Source organism: Orycteropus afer, unplaced genomic scaffold, assembly GCF_000298275.1.
Source record: "Orycteropus afer afer isolate SDZICR_OR568_19922 unplaced genomic scaffold, OryAfe1.0 scaffold00029, whole genome shotgun sequence".
Lineage (NCBI taxonomy): Eukaryota > Metazoa > Chordata > Mammalia > Tubulidentata > Orycteropodidae > Orycteropus > Orycteropus afer.
The window spans coordinates 15,095,656-15,109,137 of NW_006921616.1; the positions used below are offsets into that span (position 1 = coordinate 15,095,656).

Consider the following 13,482-nt stretch of genomic DNA (forward strand, 5'->3'; position numbering starts at 1 on the left):
AAATCCCACAAAGGGTGCCCCCAGGTCCAGTAGGGCAGCGCTGCCTCTGAGCTACTCCTCACCCTCTCTGGGGAGCAGCTTGCGAGGCAGCAGGCACGGAGCAGACGAGTGTCCAATGACCAAATGCACTTTCTGATCCATCCATTAATAATTGTCAAACACCTTTGAAGTTTTCATTGTATCTTTTATTAAAATAGATTGAAAGCTACATGGTATATGACTAAGAGAAGACTCAATTCCTAATGATTGCAAAAAATATATAATCAGTATTAATAAAACTCACTGTTTTCATAAAGTGGCTTTTAAATTATAAATTACTGTTTCTCTTAGATGAAAAGGTAAAGAAAATCGGGCTTGTAGTATGGATTTTCTAAAAATAAGCACATCCTTAGAATTGATTTGTAGATTAAAGCCATCTCCTTTTTTCTGGGTACATTGTTATGTATTCATTAGACAGTCCCTGGGTTAAGAGATCCATTCCTGACTCTGTCTTTAAGAATTTGTAGGTTGGTCAGACCAGGTGTATGCCTTTTCAGTGATTTAAACAGTTGGATGTGTAGCAGGTGAAGGTGATTGTGATAGATTTGTTAAAGTGAGTAGGGGTTGGTTCAACCCTTCCAAAATGATGGCAGATTTATATAACATAAGCAGGGCTTCAAAGCTAGCGGTGCCCTGTTCAAAGATGGTGGTCCCTTGCTGAAAGATGGCGGTGCCCTGCTCAGAGATGGTGACTGAATGTGTGTGGCTCTCTATGGTCTTGGCAGTAATCCCATCTCACACATCAGGGTGCTGAAAGAGCTCTCTACACCTCTTCCAAGTCTTCCATTCTAGGGCTTGAACCCTTAATTTTTCCTGTTCTAATTACCCAAATTGTAAATCATCATCATCATCATCATCATCATCATCATCATCTGAATCACTCAAATTGTAAAAATTCCAATCTGTTCCTCTTTCACTTCGTTGGCTATCACAGAACCAGTCCAAAAAGGGCGAGTAGCAGTTGCCTGTAAGTCAAACATTGGTAACCTGGGGACTGCTCGTATATGGAAGGTAAAACCATTCCTAACTGAAGACAACACCGATTCATCTGTTTCTGATTTATTCCAGGGATGGATTTGTGCTAGCTATCCACTTTCCTTCCTTGTCACTCGCTCTCCTTTTTCCCCCTCCAAGTCAAAGGGACAGTGATTGATTGATTGATTTGATTATTCATTAGAAACGTTCCATTGCTTTTTTACAATTTACCCAGTCATTAAAAAATCTTTGTGAGTACAGTTTCCAGCATCATTTGTTTTTCTTTACATTTTGTTAATTATTTTGTTGTTGAGAATATACCCAGCAACACGTACACCAATTCAGCAGTTCCCACATGTACCATTTAGTGACACTGATGATATTCTTCAAGTCGTGTAACCACTGTCACCCTCCTTTTCTGAGTTTTTCCTCCATCAGTAACATCAACTCATTTTCCCCTGAGGTTCCTATCCAGTCATTCAAGTTGCGGTTGTCAATTTGATCACATATAGATAGTTCTTCAAAGAACATAATGCTCAAGGAAGATTTCTTTTTTTTTTTTGCTAGTTATACAAAACTGTTCTTCAGTGTTAAGATTACTTCAGGGGATAGGTCTTTGATTCAGGGTTTGAAGATTATCTGAGGGCAGTAGTTTCTGGTGTTCATTCATCTCCATGGCTTCAGAAGGGCTATCGAGGCCATGAGAATTTGAAATTCTCTTCTACGTTTTCCCCCTTTTGATCAGAATTATTCTCTGAAATCTTTGATCAAATTGTTCACTAACGGTAGCTGGGCACCATCCAGTTGTTCTAGGCTCATGGCACAGGAGGCAGTTGTTCATGGAGGCAATTAGCCACACATTCCATATCCTCTTTCTGTTCCTGACTCTCCTTCTTCCTGTGTGCTGTTCCAGGTGAACAGAAACTATAGAGACCAGTTGCTGTGCCTTGGATGGCCAGTTGCAAGCTTCTAAGACCCCAGGCACTGCCCAGCGAGGTCGGAGGTGGAAGAGAAGCACTAAACACATTATTAGGCTCATTAACTGGGATGTCCCATGAAACCATGACCCTAAACCTCCGAATTCCATGAGTCTTTGGTTGTACATAAGCAGCCTCAGCAGCTACTTTTATTTTTGGGGGCGTCTTCATAAGTATATCGGTCATACAACTTTCACAGTTGTAAAACTTATTAACTGACAGTAGAATAATCGGCTGTGCAGCCCAACTCTTAATCAGTGCAATTTTTCCATCACCTCTCTTCCCTCTCCCTCAATACATTAGCCTTTTCTCATCTTTTTATATGAGGCTACACAAGATTTATCCTTCTGTAATTGACTTACTTTGCTCAACATAAGGTCTTCAAGCCCGATCTGTCCTGTAGCATGCATCGAGACTTCATTTTTCCTGCTGGCTGAGTAGTACTCCGTTGTATGTAGTACCACATCTCTTTTATCCATTCATCTAGTCACGGGCCTTGAGGTTGTTTCTGCCTTTTGGCTGTTGTGACTAGTGCTGCAGTGAACACTGGTGTATGGGGATCTTTTTGAGTCTCTGCTTTCAAGTCTTTTGGGTATATACCTAGGAGTGGAATTGTTGGGGCATATGATAGTTCTGTTTTTAGCTTTTTGCGCACCACCTTGTTTTCTCCACAGTGGCATTCCTACCAACAGTGGATAAGGGATCTAGTCTCCCAATACCCTCACCAACATTTGTTACTTTCTGTTTTTTTTTTTTTCTTTAATCTTAGCCATTCTAAAAAAAAAATTTAAAAAAAAAAAACAAGCAAATTCAGTGCCAATGAGTCAATTCCAACTCACCACGACCCTTCAGGGCAAAGTAGAACTGCCCCATAGTGTTTCCAAGGCTGCAAATCTTTATGGAAGCAGACTGCCTCATCTTTCTCATGGGGAAAGACTGCTGGGTTGAAACTACTGACCTTTTGATTAGCAGTCAGATGCTTTAACCACTGTGCCACCAGACCCCTTTAGCCACCCTAAAGGAGTGAAATAATATCACATTGTGGTTTTGATTTGCATTTCTCTGATGGCTAATGATGCTGAACATATTTTCATGTTTGGTGGCCATTTGAATGTCCTCTTTGGTGAAATGTCTATTCAAGGCCTCTGCCCATTTTATGATTGAGTTGTTTGTCTTTTTGTTGTTAAGTTGTCAAAAGTTGTATATATATATATATTGGTATTTAGATTCTTACTAGATATATGGTTTCCAAAGATACTCTCCCAATCAGTAGCTTACTTTTTCTACTTTTTTGGTGAAATCTTTGATGAACAAAAGTTGGTTTTATGAGGTCCTATTTATTTATTTTATCTTTTGCTGTTTGTGCTTTTGTTATTATGTTAGATGATCCATTGTAGAAAGCTAGGCCTGACAGCATTGCTCCTGCTTGTTAGTCTGGTAATTTTAAGGTTTTAGTTTACATTTGGTCCTTAAACCATTTTGAATTAGTTTGTGTATGGTGTGAGGCAAGGATCCTGTTTTATTTTCTGCATGTGGAAATATAATTTTCCCGGCACCATTTATAGAAGAGACTCTTTTTCCCCCATTAAATGGACTTAGCACCAAAATTCAGTTGACTAGAGATTTGTGGCTTTGTTTCTGTATTCTAAATCGTAGCCCATTGGTTTATCTTTCCTCATTTCTTACTCGAACAGAAATAATGTTTGTGAAAGAGAAGTAACTAGGGTTAAGACATGTTGTTAGTGACCAAGGAAATAAGCAGTTGTTGTTGTTGTTGTTGTGTGCTGTCAAGTCGGCCCCGACTCAAAGCGACCCCTCCTTGAGTTTCCGAGGCAGTATCACTACGGAAGTAGATTGCCCAACCTTCCTTCCGAGGAGTGGCTGGTGGGTTTGAACCACCAGCCTTCTGGTTAGCAGTCAAATGCCTTAGGCACTGTGCTACCAAAGCTCCAAGGAAATAAGCAGAGCAAAGCTAATTCTTCAAATTGGAATATTCTTCCACTACCACAGACAGTGATATTGATCCAGAGAGTCAGGGTCATTACCGTGTGAGTCTCGGCCCATCTTAGGTCATTCACTTGATCTGGGTACAAGGTCTTATAGTACCAAGCAAGGCCTTACAGTATCAAGGATAACTTTGTCGCCAACTTCCTTTATTGAAAAGGATTGATATTATTTGGGATAATACAGAAAATGGCAAAATTAAGTAACGCATATGACTAAAATCAAAACGAAAAATATAGTTATAACAACTGTCTTCTTAAACATATTTATAATGTCACTTAAGATTGTTCTGTCATTGTACAGGAGAAAGGTTTAAAATAACGTGGATGTGAATGTAACAGAGACAGAGTACAAAGGTAACCATACATATGAAGATAACTGGAGCCATTATCTTTGTTCTTGTAGCATACAAGTATTTAAAACACATAATATCTGCATGACTGGTATCTATTATTCACTGATTGTTTTCCACATTACTACTCCTTACAATAAATATGGAACTTCATTAACTAGGTGTGTATTTCACCATTTTGCATCTGGGTAACTTACTCAGGTTTACATAGCTAACAAAGAAACCAGTCGAAATTAAAATCTAGATATTCCTGACTGTCATTACTGTGCTCTTTCTAATGTTACACTGTCTTTCGTAATAGTTGAGGAGGAGAAAGGTAATCAATTGTGAGTTCTCTTCTTCCTTTTGAAAACCAATTCTGGAAATTTTTTTTTTTAAAAAAAAAGGAACAAAAAGAAACTTCAGTATCAATAACTTCAGTATGCCTTAAGAGAAAAGCCAAATGGTAACTTAAAGTTTTGTCCCAGATACTTGACAAGACTGGAGATTTTTAATAGGATGATTCTGAAGGAGAAGTAAACCACATCTCTGTGCTCATTTGTGGTGTCTTTCACTGATTCCAACTTAGAATAATCCTTTGTGGAGATGCAAGAAATTAAGTCCATTGAGAATAGCAATAAATGTGAATCAGCACCAAGGTAATTATTTAGGTTAACGTTGATTGACAGACTTAAAAGAGTGACTGTTTGATCAAGGCCTGTAAAATTCATGCTTCCAAGTTGACATCTTAGATTGAGAAGATAATCATTGATTGAATCAGTTTTCTTTAAGTGCCAATATAAAAATGGCAAGTCAAAACCTGAATGGAATATAACTATCACTCTTTTGTTCAAAAGGAAAATAAAAGTATATAAAAAGAGTGAGTGAAAAATGGCGGCAGGCACTGGGTAGGCCCCCGGTCTGCCTGTAAGAAAACAAGCTTAAGTTACAGGTGAAATGCAAGAGTACGTTGGCCACTGGGTTAAATATGGGAAAGGGATTTACACTCATTCCACAGAACTCCAGAAGGTAACACAAGAGTAGTGGGTGGAATGTGAAGGGAACTGATTTCTGACGAGATGCAGTGGGTACTTAGAGGGATCACCAGAGTGGCTGTATTTGAAGCACCCACATAAAGGCTATGTAACCCTCTTTCCGAGCGTTTGTAAATGGGACACATGCCCCAGGTGCGGACTCCACCAGACTCTTAAATTCTCTCAGACTAACGCGTACGTTTGTACTGGCCAATGTGTACGAGCCTTTACGTTCTTCACTATTCTTGCTGTATTTTAATTTTAATTCAATTGTTTATATCTGAACAATTTGTGTGACTTATGTGATTTCCCTAAATAACTTTGTTTTGTTTTAGGGTATGTACAAGTGACACCTTTTACTTGGCTCCCTTTAGATAACTTGTCTTTCAGTTATGGGAATTTGATTGTTGTTAGTTCAGACAGTGATGTCATGTTCTTTGGAAATACTCTTTTAAAATATTTTTGTAGTAAAAGAGTGACAAATTCTGCTTTGTGGTTTTATATTTTTGACGGGAAAGATGGAGTTTTCTGATTCATAGCAGTATTAATTCATGAATAGTATTAAAACCATCATCCTACATAAATGCTCATTTAAGCCATAGTCTAAGAAAAGTACTATACTCTGGCTTGGAGATACAAAGAATGGGAGCTACTCGTGTTTCCCATGGTTTACAAATGCTGAATGGTTTCGCTTTAAGGCATATGCTATCAAGTCTACAGTTGCCCTCTCCGTGCCACTGGTTCAACCTTCCTGGCCCCAGACTTGGTGGTATAATTAATGAAAAGCGCAGCACCATTTTTTTCACACCGATACTGATGTTGTCCTCTATCATTTTATTCTTGGAAGCATAAAGAGTGTTTACAATATGGTGTCTTTCTAGATCAGAGTAGTGAGGAGGGGGAGGGAATTGGAAAAATGTCCAACATCCTTGCATGGCAATGATGGCATTACTGGTGTGTTTAATAAAACCTTTATTGGTACATTTTCCGGTGTGGTGGCATTGGCAGAAACGATCCCCCTTTGGATTTGGAACTCAGCAGCTGATGAAATACAGTAAACATTAATTTGGAATGGGCTGCCAGTTTTGGAAAGCCAGGTGACATTTTATTATATTTGTACCGAGCAAGGGCTGTGTCCCATACCGCTGTAGCTTCCACTGTCAGAGGCTTAGCTGGCATTATGGAAAAAAAAAATGGCAGGCCTGAGAATCTTATCCCCTGAAATGAAAGTCGAATGCCAAATTGAAATTCCTGTAGGATTTCCGATAGCAATGGGGGAATTGAGAAGCCCACAATTAAGCATATGGGCATTAAGATAATTGTCAGATCTGTTGGCGGACATGATAGAAGACAGATGGGTATGAATCAGTGCACTCCACTGCAGCACCCTGGGAGACAATTTGACGTTTTACCTGCCTGAGTACTCTGCCATGTTTGTCACTGAATGTACAGCACAGCATCTTACTGAGTGTTAAGTATTTTGCATGCTCCTCTAGGTGCATGTGTGGTCCTTCAGCGCCCTCTAGTGAAATGCAGATGGGAGTCTTGGTTTTTAAAGGCCAGTCTTCCTGCACTAGGTCCTGGCCACCCCACTGGTTCCTGCTAACTCTGTGGCGCCTCTCCATCTTTCAGGTCGGGGCCCATCGTGAAGATGGCGTGGCCCTGAGAGGCAGCCATTCTCTTGTGCCAAACCAGGTTCCGGTTCCACAGCTTCCTGTCCAATCTGCAACTTCCCCCGACTTGAACCCACCCCAGGATCCTTACAGAGGTAGGTCTGCCTTGAAGAGGAGTTCTGACTCCACTTATCAACAGTAGATCCAGTGTTGATACGTAGCTTCTTTGGCATCACTCCCTCAGGAAGCACTGACAGAAAACCAAGGATAAAATTGGGTACAAAAATGGTAAGTAAATGGAAAAGTATTTAGAACTCAGCCTGCTAATTGTGTTTCCTCAGTAATTGTTTTCCTCAAACGTCCTCTGAAGTCCTGGTCCTATTTCAGCAGGGAATGAGGCAGGAGACTGATGAGAGGAAATTTTCTTTTAGCTATTTCCACATTTTATTCACTCAGGTCTTCTAACACGGTTAAATATGGCCTGAAAAATGGCATTTCCAATGAATAGGAAGGAACCTTTTTTTTTTTTTCTTAAGGCTTGAAGGGTACATTTTAAATAGGGAACTTGGTTGAGTTGTTAGCTCTTGAGTAGTCTAGCCTTAGTAATGATTGCCTCACACCTCTGGCTCACAGTGGCTTTTCGTGACCCCAAAACCTTGTGCTTATTGTGGTAAGACGTGGGTTTTGGATTCACTGTTTTTGTTGGCCAATTGAATGGGAGAAATTTAAATGCCATCTTCTCATCCCCTGACTTTTAACCTACTCATCACACTACCACACAGCAATCCATAGATGCTTTAACTGTTAAACATCGTAAGAATCTGAGTGTTAATGGGACCTACCGGCGTGCTGCCCATTTTTACCTGACTACGACGCATTTGGTTGGATCTTCCTTTTGAAGAACCGTCAGTGTGCTCACAATGCTGGATCAGAGCTTCCCAAACTCTGCATGGGTGTCACCTGAGGATCTTGTTAAGACGTACATTCTGATCACTAGGTCTGGGGGTGGGGGGGTGCTGAGACGCTGCATTTCTAACAGGCTCACAGATGATAAGAGTGCTCCTGGCCCATGGACCAAATTTTGAGTGACAATGTTCTGGACTACACAGATTGCAAATGGAGGGACATACTTAGACATATTGCTGCAGTAGGGTCAAGTCTGAAAATGCATTGTGATCTGGAAGTAGAGCACTGAGAGGAAGGTAGCACTGCCTTCAGTGAGCCACTCTCTGCCTCCATATGTACCATTTAACAGCTGATTACTCCCTGAGAATAAGAGAAGCCTAATTTCAGACTATCATCAGGGTATCTATTGAAGTCTTGACTGTACATATTTAGCATACTCCCTGGGAATTATATTTTAAGGACATTTTTTCTATTAAATCATTGCATATGGAAAAAACTCAATATAATAGCTGATATTTACTTGGGTTCTTAATCAGAACATTGAGGTGTGTGATTTTCATGATTATGATTTTCATTGCAATTAAGTTGATGTTTTGTAGACAGTGAAATTACCATCTACTCCAAAAGATTGCAAAATAGAATTTAACCTCAGAGCCAATGCAGGGAAAACTTGTTTCCGCAGGTGCATTTCTGAAACTTCACCAGAGAGCAGGAAAAAAAAAAGTGACAGAGGGCCATGTGAATTGTAGAGCCGGCAGCCTGGGGTGCACGTGATGGTGCAGCAGGCCTGTGGCCTAAGTGTCACCTGGTTTTCCCTGTTTCTCCTTAGGCATGCCACCAGGACTCCAGGGCCAGAGCGTCTCCTCCGGCAGCTCTGAGATCAAATCTGACGATGAGGGCGACGAGAACCTGCAAGACACGAAATCTTCCGAGGACAAGAAATTAGATGACGACAAGAAGGATATCAAATCAATTACTAGGTCAAGATCTAGGTAACAGTATATAATACTGTCGCTTCATTTAATTCCTTTATTGGACTTTGATGAAGTGAACAGAACAGGAAGAAACCATTGAGTTTTTTCCTGGCAGGTAAACCTACAGCTGAAAAGAAAATCAAAGGCCTGTTCTAGAAGTACTAAAAGTATCGTTTCAGATACCTGTACTCTAGTGAAGCCTAAAACGGGTTTGCATTTCTGAATTTGGTCCCAGTGCTAATTCCACATGGTAAAAACAATTTGTAATTGAATCAAGTGCAAATGGTTTGTTTTGAAAACTATTCTTATTCTACAAATTTGCTCCAAAGTGTTCCTTCTAAATTACGGTAATGTTAAAGACTAAATCAGTGTATATGAACATTGCAACTTTTTCCTTATGACTAATAGGAGAAAATGCTGGTTTTCCAGATTTTACCCTAAACATACTGGTATCTTTAAGAACAATTCCCCTATTGCTATTTTTTGTTCTTGGAAGATCCTTTCTACAGAAAGTACTACTGCAGGAAAATAGTATCGGGTTGGTTTTCTTAAATATCTGATATCTTTAAATTATGATCTGTTTCCTTGAACGTTCATTTCAATCTGGTAATAAGATGATCTTTGAATACTGTGACACGTGTCTTCATTGCCACAATTCTCTTTAGTCATTTTTACTTGCAAATTAAACCAATTGTACTAAGACTGCATCTTCCCTTTTTAAAGGCTGAAGTTCTGAAAGTTGTAACTAGTGTCTTTATAAACTAAGGACAGACTTTACCCTGTATTTCGTGTTGACTATTGAGCTAAATTTCATTGCATGTCTTGCCCCAAAGTTCCAAAAACTTTACCAGCTTCTGGCTTACTCCTTTGCACTGTCCCTGCAGACTCTCTTGCAGTCTTGTAAGGGATCCAAACGGGAGCCTTTCACATCCTTACAGTGTCTGGGTTAGTCCAGTTGGTTCTTGGTAATTTAACTACCACTTACTGGGTATGCATATTAAATGAATTCCTTGAAGTTTCTGAACATTTTAATTTGCTGTTAAGAACCTTCCTCTTTTAAAAGGTCACTCTTGTGACATTTATGCCTCCAAATTTATGTTGTAAGACAATACTTTTAAAAAATCTAGGCCATTTTATTTGCATAACCAATTTATTTATAAGTAAACAGCCAATTCTAATTAGTTATTAGCCTGAGAACCTTTGGAAAACAAATTTCCATTTTAAAGTCCCCTTGTGTTAAGTGTGGCATAATGTGTGATGTATAAAAAAATCACCCAAATTATTAGCTTTGGGCGCAGGAAGGACTTGGCTCTGTTTCCTTTCTATCTGTTACCACCTTTCAGTGCAGGGAAGGTAGAAGTGAATTAATTGTGACTTGATAGCCTTGACAGCAGCAGAGGTCGTGGGTGGGGAGGGGTCAGCAGAGGAAGTGAGGAGGATTGGATGATGGAGAAAGAGGCCTTTTTTCCCCCAGTTGGCTCATTTCCGTTGCGTGTTTCCCACCTATGCAGACAGTCCATCTTGAAAGAAGTTTAACCAGTGGTGAGAGGAACTGGTCTTGCAGCATTTTTTCAGTGCCCACCATCCATATTTTACCCCTCACCAAAATTTCTTGGCTTACCTACATCATCTTCAGGTACAATATGAACTTGCAACTTAGGAATACCACTTCCATTCTTGATTGATTGGGGCTTCTCAGTCAGTGGTCCTTGTTGCAATTTGGAAGTTTCCTGACACTCTTTCCCAACATGGAAGATACGTATCGTGCATTTTAAGCCAGCATTTGTTAACTGTGCATGAGATGGACTAGATAATTTCCCAAGTATACTCCCACTCTGAAATGTTGTGACAATCTTTATTCTGCAAACATTTCAGATTCACGGACTCTCTAAGCAGAACTTAACCATGATGGTCCTTTAGCTTTTGTCCTTCTCTAGTTTAACATCCTTACAAGTGGCCACCTCCATATTGTTTCTTGCCATGGGGAGTACGTTACTTTTCACAAATGAAGCTTACTTCATTTAGGTGTCTCTAATACCCAAAATCGGAAGGAAGGTTGGGCAATCCTACTTCCGTAGTGATACTGCCTCGGAAACCCAAGGAGGGGTCGCGTTTGACTCGACGGCACATAACAGCAACAACAACAACAAATACCCAAAAAGGTTCTAGCTCACATTAGGTCAGAATGTTGCACTTCGAGTTCTTTGTTCTGTTCTGCCATCCTGAGACTCATCTCCTGTGCCCCTTTTCTGCATAATGACCCTTGAAATATTTGAACCCCTGATGCCATGAAACCTTCCTGTATGAGATGTTTCCAGGACAGCTCCTCATCCTCTTTGTCCTCTATTTAAAATTTTCTGATTTGCCACTGTGACACCCAAAAATGTGCAGGAGAGATCCTGCCTTTGCACACTCCACTGGGTCCAGCCATGCCTTTAATGTGAATCAAGTATTTCCACTCACACAATCTGAGATGGGCATGTGTACTCTGAGGGTGTGGAGACCAGTAGGTGTTTGGTTTTTGTCTTTTATTATTTGTTTTGTGCTCAGCAATTCAGGTTTCCTCAACTTTTGAGATCATCAACATTTCTGACTTTAAAGGCCTGGAGATCGTGTGTTCCTAACCTTTTATTCAATACATGGAGAAAGTAAGACTGAGATAGGTTAAGTGGGTGGAGCAGGCCTCTAACGCTAGTCAGTGGTGAGACCTGTGCAAAATCTTGACCATCTCCACTCTCGCTGCTTTCGTGTCCTGAGCGGAGGACCTCTTCTTTGTCCTGTTAAGCTGCCTCATGTTGATTCTGACGTGTTCTGTGAATTTCTTCAAGATTTTCTTTTCGATTGCTTATTTTCCTCAGGTTTCACATACCACAGTCTGAGAGTTTTAAACGAAGGTTTGCACTCAGAAATCTGTCTGAAGCATGGCTTTATGCACTGCAGGTTCACCCTGAGCTGACAGTGGCCCATTGGCAGAGGGTAACCCTATCAGCAAATGCTATTTCCCCTTGCTGTTCCCTCCATCGGCACAGGCGCAGCCTGCGCTCTCCCTGTAACAAGGAGCTCATCTTCTCCTGTTTGGTTTGGGGGTCATATCTGGGAGGAACCGAATGTTTTGTGCATCGACTGTCCCAGCAAGCATCAGCTCAAGTGAATATAAAATTCTGCCAATAACATGGCTTGAGATGGAAAAATTCCTTGAAAAACACAGTAATTTAGACACCTTGTTTTCTCCCACACCATTAGAAAATGTCGCGTCCCTTTTGTCTTGTAGCAATAACGATGATGAAGACCTCACGCCGGAGCAGAAGGCAGAGCGTGAGAAGGAGCGAAGGATGGCCAACAATGCCCGCGAGCGCCTGCGGGTCCGTGACATCAACGAGGCTTTCAAGGAGCTGGGCCGCATGGTGCAGCTCCACCTCAAGAGTGACAAGCCCCAGACCAAGCTCCTGATCCTTCACCAGGCCGTGGCCGTCATCCTCAGCCTGGAGCAGCAAGTCCGAGGTCAGTGCAGGCCGCCAGCGTCCTGGGAAAGAGCCTGAAGCGTGGGCAGCAGGCGAGGAGCCGTGCAGATATTTCAGGCTCAGGCAGGAGGAGAGAGTGGATGCTTCGGCGTCACTCAGAGTAATTAGTGCAGCTACAGGCCATGTCTCCATCTACAGGGCAGCTTCGCTGTGCCCTGTAATTGACTTCCAGGACTCTCTAACAGTTGTTGGGTGCCCTCAAGTCCATTTCCAGCTCATAACGAACCCCCACGAGAGAGTTGAATGCCATAGGGTTTCCAGACTATAATTTTTATGAAAGTCCTTCTCCCATGGATCCACAGAGGAGGTTTGAGCCACTTGATAGGTTCGAACCACCAACCTTTCAGTTAGCAGCTGAGCACTTAATCATTGCTCCATCAGGGCTCCTTCCTCCAATCATTAAGACTACAGTCAGACATGTCCAAAGATAGTGTTGGTAACCAGAGCTCAGTAGGTGGACTTGACCAGTTCCTCTTACACTGTAAAATGGCAAATGCAAATTCACCACACGGTGCAGTCTTATTAGTTACTAACAAAATGACTCACTCCACCACTCATTGGCTGACTGTCCCCTTCATTCTGTAGTATAAAAACTAGGAAACAGGGTCAGACACGTTCATTACCGTCTAGCAGCGTTCCATTAACTGAAGTCTCTGGGCTCTCTTCCTCTGCAGAAAGAAACCTGAACCCTAAAGCCGCGTGTCTGAAAAGAAGGGAGGAGGAAAAGGTGTCCTCAGAGCCGCCCCCGCTCTCCTTGGCAGGCCCTCACCCTGGGATGGGAGATGCCGCGAATCACATGGGACAGATGTAAAAGGGCAAGTTCACAGCCATTTCCAAAACACTGCTGTAACCTCACCAGAGCCCGAACCATGAGAGTCAAATGTTACCCAAATTAGCAGATTCCCCCCACCTTGGAGAAAGAATGAAAGAAAAAAAAAAAAAAAAACCCACTTCTTCTGTTATAAATATATTAATTAATTTTCCTCTCTCTTTCCCTTCTCAGGTCCAAGTTGCCACATTGCTTCATTAAAACAAGAGACCACTTCCTTAACAGCTGTATTATCTTAAACCCACATAAACACTTCTCCTTAACCCCTTTTTTGTAATA

The 13,482-nt window shown here is 41.2% G+C and overlaps 1 protein-coding gene across 1 annotated transcript in view; it reads left to right on the forward strand.

Annotated features, from left to right (window-relative positions):
- The window catches only part of TCF4 (transcription factor 4), a 416,421-nt gene extending 403,236 nt beyond the window's left edge, over positions 1-13,185 (forward strand). The window contains exons 15-18 of the mRNA XM_007935518.2: positions 6,993-7,128; positions 8,709-8,871; positions 12,125-12,354; positions 13,049-13,185. Coding sequence (XP_007933709.1) covers positions 6,993-7,128; positions 8,709-8,871; positions 12,125-12,354; positions 13,049-13,185 — 666 coding nt within the window. The remainder of the gene's footprint in view (positions 1-6,992; positions 7,129-8,708; positions 8,872-12,124; positions 12,355-13,048) is intronic.
- Positions 13,186-13,482: the final 297 nt, after the last annotated feature.